Source organism: Apium graveolens, chromosome 6 (genome assembly GCF_009905375.1).
Source record: "Apium graveolens cultivar Ventura chromosome 6, ASM990537v1, whole genome shotgun sequence".
NCBI lineage: Eukaryota > Viridiplantae > Streptophyta > Magnoliopsida > Apiales > Apiaceae > Apium > Apium graveolens.
Window position 1 is genome coordinate 291,864,118 of NC_133652.1, and position 17,373 is coordinate 291,881,490.

Here is a 17,373-nt window from a genome sequence, read left to right on the forward strand (position 1 = left end):
AGTATTTTTGTTTTAAATTTAAATAAATGAGCTTTTGAATTTACCATTTTCCTTATAAATTGTATTGGGCTATTATATACTCAAAGGTTAATATATTTTCCCGTCATCAAATATATTATCAATACTATTATATTAAACATGAAATATTAAAAATTTGGTTATTGATCCTTGGTCACGTTTATTTTGGTAACTCCAAATCGGTAATTATATTTAACATAAAACACTCTTCTTAATAAACTAATATCGCAATATAATTATGTAAATACATCTATGTATACCATCTACCTATCTATCTATACTTATCTATAATATTATATTAAATACGAAATATTAAAAATTTGGTTGTTGGTCTTTTTTTTATCGTAGGTAACCCGCAGCCGCTATCCTTCGGGTGCGCACTGGGTAAAACGGGCTTACGCAATAACCTGCAAACCACGTGAACCAAGGTAAACCGCAAACCTTGCGGACTGATTGTTGGTCTTTAGTCGCTCAATCTAGAGTCTTCAGATCAAATTAATAAGAACCGTTAGATAAAATTTTAAAAATTTTATTCAAGTAATATAAGATCGAATTATACAAGTAATATATTATTAAAATTATAATTTATAATATATAATAATAAAAACGACTGTGAATTGTACGAGTTATATACTAGTAACTAATTATTATTAAAAATAATATCTATTTTTGACTTATAAATCGACCGGTGATGTCAATGTCAATCCCCCACATAACGTCTATCATTGCAAACCCCAACCATAATTAATTATAAACTGTGTGAACATACGTGGGTGTATATGATTGAACTGTTCAAAAGAGAGCATACGATCAAATTATTTGGGTCAGCCCTAGGCAAATGAGCTCCACCAGCTCACCGCCAGACGAACTTTTCAAATTTCTTCCCATGCAACCTTAATTGACAATATTGTAGTACTTGTATTCTCCACGCGTTCTACTCTTTTATACTACTTATTATCATCACTATAAATGCACAATCTTCCTTGCCAATAATCCTCACAATCAACTCATAACAACACATTAAAACTTACAAGCTCAAATGGATTCTTATCTTAACAAAGTCTCTCTGCTGGTGCTTCTTTTACTTGTAGCACCCTTGGCATTGGCACAGACTAGGGTCGGCTTTTATTCGACTTCTTGTCCTAAAGCCGAATCAATTGTTACAGCCACAGTTAAGAAACATGTTAAGGCCAACACTGCTGTTGCTCCGGGATTGCTAAGAATGATCTTCCATGATTGCTTTGTTCATGGTTGTGATGCTTCGATTCTTATCGATGGCAGCAATGCTGAGAAAACAGCTGCACCAAATCTTCTGTTGAGAGGATATGAAGTCATTGATGATGCTAAAACACAACTAGAGGCAGCATGCCCTGGAGTTGTGTCTTGTGCTGATATTCTTGCTCTTGCTGGTCGTGACTCTACAGTTGCGGTAAGTTAATGTGCTATTCACAGTTACAAAAAACACTTATTTGTAAGGCGTATAAGCCTAATTGTTAAAAAAAGGGCTATTTACAGTAATTTCCCGCTTAAAATATGATGCGTGATTAATGACACAAACTAACATTTTAGAAAAGAATTAAGTATTGCTTCCGAATTAATTACAATATTACGTAACTAATCATCATTTTGCGTGTTACGTGCAGGTCGGTGGATTGACATACCGTGTGCCAACAGGCCGGAGAGACGGACGAGTTTCATTAGCTTCCGATACAGCTAATTTGCCGAGTTTCACAGATTCAGTAACTGTGCAAAAGAAAAAATTTGCAGATGTAGGCCTCAGTGCTCAAGATCTTGTTACTCTTGTTGGTAAGCAATTACATTACATAATATATTTCGAACCTGTCAAATGAATTTGTGTATTGAAATTTCTAAATCATTTGTAAATATGCATTATAGGAGGACACACAATCGGAACAGTCGCATGCCAATTCGTAAGCTACAGACTCTACAACTTCACGAACTCTGGCGGTGCTGATCCTACCATTGATCCCACATTTCTCCCAACACTCCGATCTCTATGTCCCCAGAACGGAGATGGAAATAAACGTATTGCATTAGATTACGGAAGCGGTGACAAATTCGATCATTCTTTCTTCAAAAATGTGCAAAATAACCGCGGAATTCTGGAATCTGATCAAAGCCTGTGGCAGGACAGTACAACCAAGAACTTTGTGCAGAGGTTTATAGGAATTAGAGGGTTGGCTGGATTGACGTTAAACGTTGAATTTGGTAAAGCCATGATTAGAATGACTAATGTTGGAGTGAAAACTGGAACTGATGGTGAAATTCGTAAAGTTTGTTCAGCAGTTAATTAGATTAAAGATCTATTACAGTTTTAAGGGTTAGTATTGGAAAATTTCCTAGGTTGATGAAATGTAAGCCTGCAATCAATCTAGTTTTGTCAAACAAAGATCAAACTAATTTTCAGGTTGTACTAGTCTCTAGAAGGTTGATAAAATGTAAACCTGCAATCCATTTCAAAACTTTTCTCGCTTAATTTTTAAATAAGCATATGTTTCTAAATTCTACGAGTCAGGCAACAACTGCAATATATAATTCTTTATTTCAACAATGATCGGTACATCTACTAGCATGATCATGCAATGCAGAGACCGAGGCGGGAGGTGGCCGGCAGGTACGACAGTCATCCCAAACTCAGGTATAATTATAAAATTAGTATTAAAATTTATGGAAAAAAATTACATATTTATATGTTTAGTAGTAAAAAAATTATTTTTAATTTTCGCTCCCTCAAAAATATATAAATTTTATGAATTTAGTACTATTATTAATGATATTTACAATTGTTATGAATTTAGATACACGAATTCAAGTTTATTTTGTACATTAAAATTGTTAAAATTAAGATTTATTAATTTATTTAATATATAAGAAATTTAAAATACTAGTTTAAAACCCGTGCAATGCACGGATCGCACAGATTTTTTTTAATATTATATATTTTTTTAAAAAAAATTGATTTCAATTTTTAATTTTGTTTAATTAAAACTTTAAATGATATGACTTCATAATAATTATATTAGTAGACGTATATATTCATAACTTTTTAGAACATTTAAACTTATTTAAAGTGATAGCATTGGTAAGGAGGGAAATGTTATTGTAACGAAATTATTATCTTATTGAGGGTAAAAATATAATGTCTTCATTATGTTGGGATCTTAAAAAATATTATTTTAGCATGTTGATTATTTAATCGATTAACAGTAATTCTATAAAAGATATTTGAAAAAAAAAATATTATTGATTAAACAATATAGTTTTATTGATAATTTTATGTGTATTTTTTTAAAAATAATATTTATGTTTTAATTAAAATTTGATTTTAAGTTCACATCAATAGGATACAAATTATATTTACTTTAATATTAATTTGATTTATCCCGTATGAGTGGTTTATATTATTTTATTTTAGCCCAATGCCCGATGCCCAATACACCGGTCAAATCAAACTAATTATTTTTAGTTTAATTAAAAAAAATTAAGTGTGGATCAATAAGATAATTTTGTTTTAGACTGAATAGTTAGTATATAATATTTTATTTTTGTTGGTCGAATTGTATTTTTATTTTAATTTTGTGTTAGTCTGAATCAATTGTATAATGTATTTTTTTATCCTGGATAAATAAAATATATTATTTTGTTTATCCAAGTTCATTTGTATAATTTTTTTAGGAGAATTGATAGTATTATTATTTTATCTTAACCCGAGTCACATTATATATCAACCAAATCTTAAGAATTATATTTAGTTTGTTTAAATTTAATTTAGCCTGAAGTAACAAATTAAAATGATATAGAACTCGATATGAATTAAAATTTAAATTGGTAGAAAAAGTTGAATTTAATATAAATTATAGTGATATAGAATTTGATAAAAAATAGAATTGAAATTGGTAAAATAATAGAGGAAGTTGACTTCAATATGAATTAGAATTAGAATTAGAATTGGTCAACCCAATAATTAAAATTAAAACAATTAAATATGGGTAATTAAGTAATTTCAGCCGGTACCGACCGACTTTTAATGTTTTCGTCTATTATATTGTGTAGAAATATCAGCTATTCCTAGGCAAATTTCGCCATCACAAACTCAGGTTTCCCGTGCAATGGTACTAGATTGCCCTACTTCTGTTTCGCCATGATCAAGCTGTTCCTGGGCTGATCATGTTTTCTTTGTTCGATTACCTTCTAACCTCCATTACGGCCTCGACTCACCTGAAAACTCTCTGAACTCTCTTATCATCACGTATATCTCCTGTTGTAATTGATTTCAGTCGTATTAGTCGGTCGTAATTGTTTTTAAATTTGACCACTTAAATATAACTATTTTTAAATATAACTATTTTTAGTTAAATTTAGCCAAATCTCTTAAATTTATCCCGGTTATATTTATGCCATTGTTTTTAGCCTTATATTATTGCCGTGTATCAGTTTTAGCTTGTTTTGAGATAAAACTGTTTGATTGGTTGTCAACTTAAATCTTGGCATGTACACCAATTTTTTCATCGGGTCCGGGTAAACAGGGTAAACATGGACGGAGGCAGGGGGTGGCAGGCGGGAACGGCCGCCACCCCAAATTCCCGTATAATTGTGAAATTAGTATTAAAATTTATGGAAAAAAATTACATATTTGTATATTTAGTAGTAAAAAAAAATTATTTTCAATATTCGCCCCCTAAAAAATATATAAGTTTTATGAATTTAGTACTAATATTAGTAATATTTACAATAATTACGAATTTAGATACACGAATTCAGATATATTTTATAAATTAAAATTTTAAAAATAATATTTATTAATTTATTTAATATATATTAAATTAAAAATATATATTAGTTACTCAGTAAAAAAATTTCGTCACCCCAAAGTCGGATTCTGGCTCCGTCCCTGCATGTTATTACGGATTCAATTCGCACATGCAATTTTGTAGAAGTCAGCTTAATTATATACACGATGGCCACGGGGTAATGTAAAGAAAAATTTACCCTTGCACATTCACGCCACCTTATCGGCGTACAATTTGGAGGGCTTTTGGTTCGTCTCATGAAACGAAATGGAATACAGGCGAAAAAGAGAAAGAAAATAAATGAGTCTCAATTGTTTTAATTGATTTTTCAGATTTGAAAACAAAATATAAATTTATTTGATTATATTAATATTTAATTTTTCTAATATAATGTAATATAAAAATTGTCAATGTATTTTATGTTTATAACAATATAATTTATTTACATTAAAATAAATTAATATAATTAATTTATAACATCTTTAATTATTTTTAAAAAATTAACAGATAAATTATATGTTTAAACTATTTTAAATTTATAAAAGCTAAATAAAAATATTTTAAGTTTTGAAAAATAATTTACGTATTAATCTATTTTGCAAGATTTAAATTTTAAGGGTTCTGTTAACCACAGCTTAATTTCCACTAACCAAACGCCTTGCAAGAATGAGGGTAGTCAATTTGGGTAGATTTATTTTGTTTTACTGGATTTATTATTTAACTTTAAAGTACTAACTAATTATTAGTTTTTTATTATCCAAAAAACTAAAAAAGTTGAGTCGCCGCCTTCCTCCTCTCTCCCCTGTCCTAGGGTTTGTCCATTTTCAAGTAAATTGAGGGGTTCCACTGGTTTTCTCCGGTGGAAAGCCCCGGTCCCTTCATTTTCTTTTATTCTGGTTGATTTATTTTCAATAAAACACAATTCTTTTGGGTATTTGTGTGTCTCTCCTCTTGAAGTGTGTGTTTTGGAGTGTTTGTTATGTTTTTGTTTAGTCATGCTTGGGTTAATCTGGTATTGGATCTGTTGAGGACGAAGTTGCTGATATTTTTGGTGATCTGCAAAACATGTATCGAATCTGGGACGGTGATGATTATTGCAAGAGCTCACCTTTCACAACCAAAAATTGTTCATGTTTTATGGGTTTACACTTTCGGCATGTATATAACTGGTATCCGGCATGTAGATAGGTGGGGTGCCTTCGGCATGTCTATAGCTGGTATCCGGCATGTAGATAGCTGGGGTGCCGCTTCTCCAATCTCATTTTATGCAATTGTTGTTTCTGAACATTGGGCTAACCATAGTTTTTACGTGATACGATCAATTGCGATGTTACTATCTTCAGAGATGCTGGTGCGATTTGGATCGCTTGAGATGTTTTTGATTTCGTTTTTAGCTTCAAGAATTTTTAAATTTTATGTGTTAAACGATCAGGAAACAAATCATCTAAATGATTTTAGTATGTTATTTGTTTCATCACCTGGTTGTATCGACAGTTGGGGGTTTGTCCCGGCTGTATTGTATTCAATTTAATGAAAATTTTCTGCATTTGTCAAAAAAATTATCAATTTTTTATTAAATATTTTCTAAATTGTAAAAATACAGCACATGAACAACCTTCTAAATTGATTCACTTTATAATAACAATCATCTTTGATTGATAAGTTTTCGGGGTTTAAGTTGGCACAAATATTGATTTTTTTATTTAAGAAACATTAAAAATTAATAAATCATCTATATAATGCAAATTGATAGAGTGACACATGCATTTTTATATATTTTACAATTTAAAAAGTGTTTAATAGTACCAATTTATGATAAAAAAAAAATCTTATCCAATGACTTTTATAATATCAATTATGATTTTAATAACTTTAAAATAGTTGTTTTGAAATACGTCATGGTAATTTCTAATAAATACAAAATTTAAAGAACAATACGAATTTATAAATATTTTTCGACATAAAATGTTAACCTATATTAAAGTTAGCATATTATGTTATTCTTTTTAAAAAATAAATTTAATTTTGTTAAAATTTTATAAAAAGATATAAAAAGGTCTATAATAAATTGCGCCTCAATATAAATATATTTATATATTTGAAAATAAAAAAAAATATCTTTTTGTCAAGCAAATTTTAATAATTATATGTTAATCAACTTGGCCGTCCACCTGGCTAAACATACATTTCATTTTATTGTTAATCCGGGGGCTAACAACTATTATGGGGATTTTAAAACGTTAATTATACTATACTTTTAGATGACAAAACTTTAATTATACTTGCAGATCAATTGAACTCAACTCGTGCTTATCTATATATAATAACATCTTCCTTTGCTTTCATTCCCACAAACTGCATTAACACAACACAAGCTCAAATGGTTCATAAACTGTCTCTTTTATTGCTTCTTTTAGTTGCTATGCCTTAAAATTTATGTAAATTATAGGGTTCAAGTTGCACAAATATTGATTTTTTTTAATTATGAAATATTAAAATTTAATAACTCTTATATTATTTTTTTTGCTAAATTAATAACTCTTATATTTAATGCTAATTGATCACTTTTTAATAAAATTTTGAGTGTCAAATGTAATTTGGTCTTAACTTTCAAATATAGTGCTACACTTTTACATATTTTACAATTTAGAAAGTATTTAAAAGTACCAATTTATGATAAAAGTTTTTTATCCAATGACTTTTATATTATCAATTATGATTTTAATAACTTTAAAGTAGCTGTTTGAAATATGTCATGTTATATTTGTAATACATACTAAATTTAAAGAATAATATCGAATTTATAAATATTTTTTGACATAAAATGTTAACATATATTAAAGTTAGCATATTCTATTATTCATTTTTAGAGAAAAAAATAATTTTATTAAAATTTTAGTAACTATATGTTAATAATTTAGCTAGTTCAATCTTCCTGCCTCTACATGCATTTCATTTTATTGCTAATCCGTAGGCTAATCTGTCGGCTAACAACTATTATCGTTATCTTAAAACGTTAATCATACCTTTTGTAGATGACAAAACTTTAATTATACTTGCAGATCAATTAAACTCCTGCTTATCAATATATAATCACATCTTCCATTGCTTTCATTCCCACAAACTGCATTAACACAACACAAGCTCAAATGGAATCTTGCCTTCATAAACTGTCTCTTTTATTGCTTCTTTTAGTTGCTATGCCTTGTGCATTAGCACAGACTGAGGTCGGCTTTTATTCCACCTCTTGCCCGAAAGCCGAATCCATTGTTCAAGACACTGTTAAAAAACATGTTCTAAACAATTCTGCAATTGCTCCGGGATTGCTTAGAATGGTGTTCCACGATTGTTTTGTCCATGGCTGTGATGCCTCGATTCTTATCGATGGACCAAATGCTGAGAAAACAGCTGGACCAAATCTTCTGTTAAGAGGATATGAAGTCATTGATGATGCTAAAACACAACTAGAGGCTGCATGCCCTGGAGTCGTGTCTTGTGCTGATATTCTTGCTCTTGCTGCTCGTGACTCTACAGTTGAGGTAAAACGATATCGTCCTATTTACAGATTCCATCTGAAATTTTTTGCAAATGCATTTTACTTGTTGCATGTATACACAAAAACATTCTGCTACTAATAGTCGTAATATAAGCATTTGCTGCAAAATCACTCAACCTAATTTACATACAGGTCGGTGGATTGACCTATAGTGTTCCAACCGGAAGGAGGGATGGACGAGTGTCATTAGCATCTGATACTGCAAATTTGCCAAGTTTCGTAGATTCAGTCACTGTCCAAAAGAAAAAATTTGCAGACGTAGGTCTCAGCGCTAAAGATCTTGTCACTCTTGTCGGTGAGCTACACTACATTTAATATTTTGACCTTTCAATCTCGTATAATTGTTTGCATTCATGAACTACTCTGATTCTAAGACTTGACTATGAATTGCAGGAGGACACACTGTTGGAACAGTTGCGTGCCAATTCATAAGTTACAGATTATACAACTTCAGAAGCTCTGGGGGGCCAGATCCTACCATTGATCCCGCATTTCTTCCTATACTTCAATCACTTTGTCCACAAAACGGTGATGGCAATAAACGCATCGCATTAGACTATGGTAGCGGTGACAAGTTTGATCACTCTATCTTCAAAAATGTAGAAAGTAATCGAGGAATTCTAGAATCGGATCAAAGCTTGTGGCAGGACAGTACAACAAAGAATTTGGTGCAGAGATATATTGGTGTTGGTGGTTTTGATGGATTGAAGTTAAACATTGAGTTCGGAAAAGCCATGATTAGAATGACTAACATTGGAATGAAAACTGGGACTGATGGAGAAATTCGTAAAGTTTGTTCAGCAATTAATTGATGTAAACGTTTGGTTTTTTCAAATTTAAACTTTTGTTTCCATCTTTTCAAATGTAATAATTATAAACTTGAACTGCTATAGCAGAATCAGGCACAGTAGCCATTAATACATACTCACACTTTCGTTTTTCTTTGACAAGATTCAAACTCTCGATATCATGTAAAGGGGGCAAGAGATTTCATTGGACCAAGAGGTCATTGCTAGAACGAGCAAGAGATCTCACAAGAAATCAAAAGAGCAGAGCTGCATGTTCAAAACTTACATTGTAATGCAAAGCAACTAAACTTAATACTTAAACTACTAATGGAAGACAAAGTGGCCTGTTCAGACCTTACATGTCATTGGATGGAAAATAACAAGTTCAACTTTATAACTAAACCAGAGAGCTGAACTGCATGATCAGACCTTACATTCATTTGATGCTTTCATAGTTAAAATACTGAAACATTTTCCAACAGGAAGCTCTTGAGGCTAATAAAACTTGGGACATAAACTGACGCATGAAAGGTCGTCAAAAGATATCCTTTAAAACAGTCATCTATTTTCCAGATATTAGTTTTCCAGACTTTAGTTCCAGGATGATATGTGAATAAAAAGGTTGCACTACACATGATCAAGATACTCCCATCTTTCAAGACTTTTAGGGGATAAAACGTACGACAACGAAGACCAATATTTACATCTTGAATGATGATATCTTTACTCCAACTTTCCTTCACTCCATAATCCTTCATCACCCAAATAACAAGTTCAGAGTCTGTCCTATTATCGCAGATACACAAGCACCCTCCAAGCACTCCCAAGGTCCTATAATCAACATACCCACCAACTTGTGGCGCAGAAGCAGTTAGTCGACATGATTCTTTCTCCAAGTCAAAAGTACACACCATATCGTTAGGTCTGTCCTTCTGAACACAAGCTAGCCAGTGAAGGTTGCCGTTGGCATATATACCATCCTGTTGACAGACTAAAAAGGGGACAGTTCCTAAACTTCTCCATGTCCCTGTTCCGAGACTATAAACCTCCAACTTTGACTTACCCAAGATTTCAGTTGAAAGAAACTTACCTTCATAAAAGTGTACTACCTTGTACTCATTGCTGGCTTCAACATATCCAAAGCCATAACTCGCAAGGCCATAACCAGACAAGTCATAAGCATCATAATTGTAAATAATAGGAATTGATTTTTCAATGTTCTTGTTATATGGTAGGAGTATATACTCTCGTGTAACTAGATTGCATATACGAGCCGCACCAGCGTCAATCTTATCCCTTAAAATAATTAACCCATTCACTGAACCACTCAAGACCGAGCCAAATGGTACTTGAAATCTCATTAGAGGGTCTTGGTGAATATCATGCTGGTCAGATTTTTCATTTAGTTCGCCAATCTTAAGGATGTTTCTTTCTTGAACTATAACCCCTGCAGGTGACCTTGACAGATGCAGATCAACAAAGTAAGGTTCTGAGAGTACACTGCGCCATCTTTTGCACACACATTTGCAGTGGACTGTTGTCTTGATGGGCAATCTTGATAGAGCATTAGCCTCTATCTCTAGAGGTAAATCCATAGTGGGTCTGCCTTCACCTTCCTTCATTTCACTGATTAAAAAGCATGTTATCCGGTGAACTTATTTTTGGTTAGTATCATAATCAGATCACAAACAAGCAAAAATGCACCAAACTAATCATCGAGAGAGAACTGTATACTTTGTAAACTTTTTCTTAACGATTCTTATTGCCTAGGACTGCTATATACTCCAACACAAAGGTTTAGTTTTTCCCTTTTTTTGCTTAGCAACTTAATAAATAATTTTAATTTTTCGTTTGAACTTTAGCCATGCTACATTCTGGAATATTATGCCATTCTTGCTACTTGCTCTAAAATTAGAAAAGGGCAAAAGCAAGTGAAGTTTCAAAGCATCAGCCTCTACCTAGGTACCTAGGTGCCGTTGCACAACAGCATGCAATGACATTCGAAAAATTAACATAATGCTGATAAGTTCATCTACCATGTTATTTATATAGCCTGGGCCTATTGTTCTGTTCAACATAAGTTTGGTCATTGCGATTTATATTTTAACCGGAACTGAACCAATATAAACCTAACCCGGCTCTTTCAAACCGAAACCGATAGTTCAGTTGAGGTTGGTTGGGACACCAAAGAGTGCTCTCCCCATTATCTATATCCATATGAAAACTTTATATTGCATAATAACATGAAGATATGAGTACCAAAAAATTAAAATTGAAATTAAATTATCTTGTAATTGCCCAACAAGTTTATCAGCCAGAAATGAGAATTCACATTTTTATATTATCATTCGTCAAAGCACCGTGGGATAACTCAAGTGGTTAAGAGTTTATCATCTGGATTCGATCCTCGCATCCTCGCTCACCCCGAAAATTTACGAGAATAAATATTCATTTGTAAGGCTATAAGTTATATTGTCAAAAAAAAAAATTATCACTCGTCACTGTAACTATCATGAAAGGAACTTAATATTATCAAGTTTAGTAACATAATGCTAATAAAATATTTTGTAATGTTCTACATGCAGTACATGCATGATATACAAGATTTTGAATAAAATAATAATATTTGTAGAACATAATTCACAAAATAATATATTTTATAATGTTTGTATGCAAGATTTTAATTGCAGAACATAAATGGTCTCCGTGGTCTCCAACAAAAACTGGTCTCCATAGAACTTGACTCTAAATTCATTTACCATGTTATCTATTTAGCATGGGCCTAAAGCTTCTCTGTTCAACATAATTTTGGTCATTAAGCTTTATTTGTTCAAGTAGTAATATTTTTTTTGCTTAATACATCCGGTTTTGTAATCAGAACTGAACCGATTTGACCAAACTCAAATTTTCAAACCGAACAGATGGTTCAGTTTCCCTTGTGATTTTTTATATTTAAAACCAAAAACAACTCGTTCCGAGCCAAACGAGTCTATGTTCTCCACTAATATCTTTACACATATCAAATCTTTAAATTGTGAAAAAACATGAATACAGTAGTAGCAAAAAATTAAAACTGAAACAAAACCCTAATAAATAATTAAATATTCACGATTAGCAGAATTGAACCGATTTAAACCAAACCCAAGTTTTTAAACCGAAACCGATGGTTCAGTTTCGCTTGTGATTTTTTATTTATAAACCAAAAACAACTCGTTCCGAGCCAAACCAGTACATGCTCTCCCCTAATATCTACACCCATATCGATTCTTTAAGTTGCGAAAAAAAAAGAATACAGGAGTACCAAAAAATTAAAACCGAAACAAAACCCTAACAAATATTCACGATTAGCACTTATAAAAAGCGAGAATAAACAAAACAAAGAGCATAATAAAAAAACTACATATAAAAAAGCGCAAAAGAAGATGTAAATAGTAGAGTATAGAAGTATATATATTTTTTAGATAGAGAATGTACCTTAAAAAAAGATTAGATAGAGGATCAGATCTAGGTTTGTCTTTGAGAGTAAAGAAGAGTTTACTATGAACGTTCAATTATTACGGTGGGTCGCCTAAAATTTGTTCGGTAGCATAAGAGATGCCCACTAGGGTTAAAAAAATAATGGGTCGGGTCGTACGGGAAATGGATCGGGTCGAGGTGAGCGAGCTTCACCCTTATATTAGGAGATTACGATTTATACACATTAGTAATTTTCTAACTAATAAATAATGAGCAGTAATTAATTAAAATAAATCACTTAAATATCGAATATGAACTTATGGTATAATTATAAGTAGTGCAGCTTAAAGTAGAGATGCACGAAAAGTTAATCGGGTCGGGCTTTAAAAAGTCCGGTTTTTTTGAAAACGAATCGGAACGGTTTTTTTTTTAAATCGGGTCAGGCAGGGTCGGGCTACCTAATAAATATAAGGTACGTTTTAAATACCGAAGAAAAATAATATCTTGATATATTAGACAGAGTAGTTTAGACACCGAAATAAATAATTATTTTTTAATATAAGATATAAATAATCATATATACCTTAATTGCTCTATTATTGTAATGTAATATTTAAAAATCACAAAAAACATTATATATTTTCAAATTTTATAAAAAAATTTGATTTTTTAATCGGGCTTTTATCCGGGCCGAACTGGACTTTTATCTAGGATTTTTTAGATCTGCACTTTTATTCGGGCTTTGTTAAATTCGGGCTTTATCCGGATTTTTCGAGTTTCGGACCAGGTCGGATTTTCGAGAAAAAAGGAGATCCATTTAAAGCCCGCGGGCCGGGCCGAACCGGGCCGGGCTCTTCCGGATCAAGTTTTTCGGGCTTTTTTTCGGGATCGGATCGGATTTCGGGTTTCGGATTTTTAAAAAAATTCTAGCTTAAAGTGTTTTGATCGGATAATAAAAAAAATTGAATTTTAGTACAAGTTACATACTTTTATTTAGGAAAAAAGAATTTCAAAAATAATATTTTTACTATAGAGTCAAAACACTTTGAGATGGGTGTAAAAAAGTGAAATGTGGACTATAAAAAATAGAGAGAGTATTTATCTAATATATTTTTATTACACAATTTTTCTTAAATTGATGAAGTAGAAATCTTTGTATTGCCAACCACCGTAATATTAATAGTAACATGATTTGGCAAGGTTAGGCACCCAGAAGCAACAAAGATTGAAAAGCCTGCAATCTTGAAGATGTTTGTACAAGATGTTGATCGAGTGCATCTATTTTCCTAGAACTCATGAGTCCTTGGAGCAACAAACCTCAAGAAATGTGGCTTTAATTAAAAACTGAAGCGTGTAGAACTTGGCTCAAGTTCGTTTATTAATCACTTATAGATCGCACATATTTCAAGTTCATGTTCAACCTGATTAATAGAGTTGAACGGAACAAACGTTCCCCAACTCATAACACAGTTATTAAACAGTCAAGGAAAAAGCAACAATCTGAATCCGAATACTTAACTGAAGTTGATGCAACAATTACACTTTGTTTTGGACAGAAACAACCAAAACTATCTCAGTTTCATGTAAACTTCAAATATGGAAATGTAACAGATATTGAAGGAACCTCCTTTAACCGTTCAGGAATCGTCTTCAATTTTTCACAACCATCTACTTGAAAAGCCTTCAGGGAAGGCATTGCTCCATCGTCAACCTGCCATTCTTCAAGATTGGGAAAATCGTCTATTTTTAAAATTTGAAGACAGGGAAACACATCATCACCGCATACCATCACTCCCCCCTGGTACACCTTATTCAAATGAAGGAAGGCAAGACCTAAGAGGTGGCTTCCCAGAGTAGGCATCGGATCCTCTGTGAACTTGCTACCGCGTAGTGTTAAAGTTGTGACAGAATCTGGCAAAAACCTCAACTCTGATGGATCTTCTATCATGCCCTTCAAGGTGACACTTGTGAGATGTCTGCAACCGGATAGAGCCCCGATTGTTGGAATAATTGAAGAGGCAAGAAAATCGAGGGCCAAAGTTCGGAGACTCTTTAAATAAGCCATGGAGTCTAGACTATATGGGATATTTGGTGATGCATCATTTGCGGTTATAGACAGTGTGCGAAGGTTGAAAAAACTGGCAGTATCAATCTGGATCCAATCCTCGTATGATATAACTTCAAGAGTCTGGAGCTCTCTTTGGTGGCTACCAAATTTCAAATTCGTTGTAGCATGGGAAAATTTAAGATGCCTCAGCTTTCTCAGCTCACCAATTTCGCTAGGAAAGTTGTAATGTGAATTCTCTGAACCAAACAATGTTTGTAGCCTCTTCAGCTTGTTTATGGTTGAAGGAACTATCAAAGGTTTGTTATTTGTATTGCCCGTTAAGCCTAAGAATTTCAGGAGAACCATATCCCCGATTTCTTTTGCCATCTCGTCTGACTCTACACCCGTCAAATCTAGCACGCTTAGATATTTAAACCTGGTGTACATCAACTTCATATCTTCTGACTCCATAAATCTAGTTTCATTAATCACTGCCAATGAACGCAACCTTAAACCATCATTATTAGACCCAAATAATTTTAAGTACTCACCAATTCCGTTGTAGATGGCATGTCGGTGTTGCTCTTCCAATAAGCGGATGGGACTTAAAACTTGCTTGCTAGGGTCGAAAATTCCCAAAATCTTGTTCTCCCTAGCCTTTTCTATAGCAAGATCACGAACAAGATTATGGACATGGCAAACTGAAACCTGTCCTCCCATTGGTACTATCTGAATCATACTGTGATGAATAAGCTCATTCAAACAATAATCCGCTACATCCTCCATGAGTACTCCATCTCCCTCGTCAGCTTCTGATATGAATTCTTCTGCAATCCACAACATCTTTATCTTGTAAACAGAAAAAGTATAATCTTCGGGGAACCTAGCGAGGTATGCAAACATTGCCTTAACTGGAAAGGCAGGTTTCCGTAACCCAAGCTTAGTATATCTACAATCTCCACTGAATTTGTCTTTAACGTTCTCCAGAGATGGTCTTTCACAGCTAACCATTCTTTATAACTCTCCTTATGTAATAACAGGCCACTAAGTACCACTATTGCAAGTGGTAAGCCACTACATTTATCTACCATTTCCCTTCCTAAGTTCTCCAGATTTGGCGTGGGTTTTACTCTCCTACAAAACAATTCCCAGCTCTCATCCTCCGTCATAAGTCGCAGTTCGTGCACGAGACAGGTCTCATCTACACCCTCAGCAACTCCTTTAATTCTTGTTGTTGCAATAACTCTACTTGCGTTCTTATTGTCTGGAAAAGCACTTTTAATCTTTTCCCAGACCCCTAAATCCCATAAATCATCAATCACAACCAGATAGCTGCAATCAACATGTAGTAGTAACTCGCGTATGTGCAGCACCAATTCTTCCTCATCCAAATTCAACACATCCTCTACATGACTGAGTTCTTCTGTCTTGAAAGACCTATATATCCTCACTAAAATATCTTTAACTTCATAATCCAGGGAGACAGAAACCCATGCACGCCTCTTAAAATGACTCAACTGGCTGGATTGATACAATTTTCTTGCAAGTGTAGTCTTGCCCAATCCCCCCATTCCGTGAATGGAAATGTATCCAAGGGAGGGATCCGGTCCATCGAGCACGGCCAACAAGGTGTTAAAATCATCCTGAAAACCAACTACATCCGCCTGGCTTTCCAAGGAAATTGATCGTAGTAATGTTTTATTTCTCTGTTTTTTAACAACATCCCTCTGTTCTTGACGTTTGTAAAAGACAGATACCATTTCATCAATACGATATTCACTTCGCCTGTTCTTTATCTCAACCACTCTTCTCTTGAGTGACTCGATTTCCATGGTGCTATCAATATAAAGTTTGGCTTCTTTCTTGCTGAAGCAGGGACAGCAGTGCATAAAATCAAGAACACCCTGGTCCCTCGCTGCATGTTCTTCTAGGTACGCCTTAAACCTTTCAAGAACTAGTACCGCATCATTCGCTACATTTCTGACTTCTTTTGTCCACGAAAGGAGAACCTCTGAATCGTGTACAACTTCTGCCGCTCTTACGGAAATTTGGAGGTAGCCCAGTTCATCTTTGAGCCATCTTATGCCATCTTTCTCACTTAACATAATGTTAAATTCTTGCACAAGAAATTCATTGAGTTTTTCGATTGCGAAAGAAACAACTGCATCAACCATGGTATTGCTTGTGAAGTATGGAGTAGAGAAAGACAGTGAGGCTGCAGGGGACCTCAAGGCAGGGGGATTAAAAGGAAAGTTGAGTGAAAAAAAAGGAAGAGAAGAGGAGAGAAGAGAGAATATACGAGAGTGGTAAAAGTTAAAGGCTTTGAGATTTAAATTTCTTGTTAGGCTGGATGTATACACAAGTGTCCAAACTCGAAATAACCAAACGATTATTCCTGTTTATTTGGTTATAAAAAATTGTTACAAAATAATGTGTCATGCTGATGTGATAGTATGGAATGATTTTATTGGTGTTTTTGATGTAAATGCAGGGGTCCATTTTTATATAGCCTATAAAACCCTTACACGTAACATTTTGTAACTTTTTTGGGAAGTAATTTAGTATCCCGGTATTTTCCCTGATAATACACTATTCCATGTGGAATAAATAAAGTTCAATACTGCAAGTCACGTTCAATCAATGCTACAACTTAGTGGCTTTAGTCTTACCTGTTTTGTTGCTCTAGGCTGGCCACAT

At 33.2% G+C, this 17,373-nt stretch overlaps 3 protein-coding genes and 1 pseudogene across 6 annotated transcripts in view; 2 read left to right on the forward strand and 2 right to left on the reverse strand.

The window, feature by feature from the left end:
- The window catches only part of LOC141668248 (peroxidase N1-like), a 32,317-nt gene extending 29,791 nt beyond the window's left edge, over window positions 1-2,526 (forward strand). The window contains exons 1-3 of one of the 2 annotated variants that reach the window (XM_074475033.1): window positions 1,019-1,447; window positions 1,662-1,824; window positions 1,915-2,526. In XM_074475033.1, coding sequence (XP_074331134.1) covers window positions 1,058-1,447; window positions 1,662-1,824; window positions 1,915-2,333 — 972 coding nt within the window. In that variant the 5' untranslated portion in view covers window positions 1,019-1,057 and the 3' untranslated portion in view covers window positions 2,334-2,526. Of the gene's footprint in view, window positions 1-1,018; window positions 1,448-1,661; window positions 1,825-1,914 lie in introns of those variants that run through there. The other variant, XM_074475034.1, reaches the window with a different exon arrangement.
- A 2,760-nt stretch (window positions 2,527-5,286) lies between these two features.
- LOC141668050 (cationic peroxidase 2-like) lies at window positions 5,287-9,197 on the forward strand. Of its 3 annotated transcripts, none has more exons than XM_074474734.1 (4): window positions 5,287-5,302; window positions 8,007-8,368; window positions 8,518-8,680; window positions 8,779-9,197. In XM_074474734.1, exons 2-4 carry the CDS (start codon window positions 8,030-8,032, stop codon window positions 9,195-9,197), a joined length of 921 nt encoding a protein of 306 aa, XP_074330835.1. In that variant the 5' UTR covers window positions 5,287-5,302; window positions 8,007-8,029. The 3 variants fall into 3 exon arrangements, with proteins under 3 accessions (XP_074330835.1, XP_074330834.1, XP_074330833.1); XM_074474733.1 differs by lacking the exon at window positions 5,287-5,302 and adding an exon at window positions 7,364-7,379; XM_074474732.1 differs by lacking the exon at window positions 5,287-5,302 and having other exon boundaries at window positions 7,979-8,368.
- Window positions 9,198-9,569: 372 nt separating this feature from the next.
- LOC141668126 (F-box protein CPR1-like) lies at window positions 9,570-12,682 on the reverse strand. The gene is made up of 2 exons (XM_074474829.1): window positions 12,648-12,682; window positions 9,570-10,799 (listed from the first exon to the last, which is right to left on the reverse strand). Exon 2 carries the CDS (start codon window positions 10,793-10,795, stop codon window positions 9,629-9,631), a length of 1,167 nt encoding a protein of 388 aa, XP_074330930.1. The 5' UTR covers window positions 10,796-10,799; window positions 12,648-12,682; the 3' UTR covers window positions 9,570-9,628.
- Window positions 12,683-14,038: 1,356 nt separating this feature from the next.
- Window positions 14,039-17,057, reverse strand: LOC141668251 (disease resistance protein RPP13-like; annotated as a pseudogene).
- Window positions 17,058-17,373: the final 316 nt, after the last annotated feature.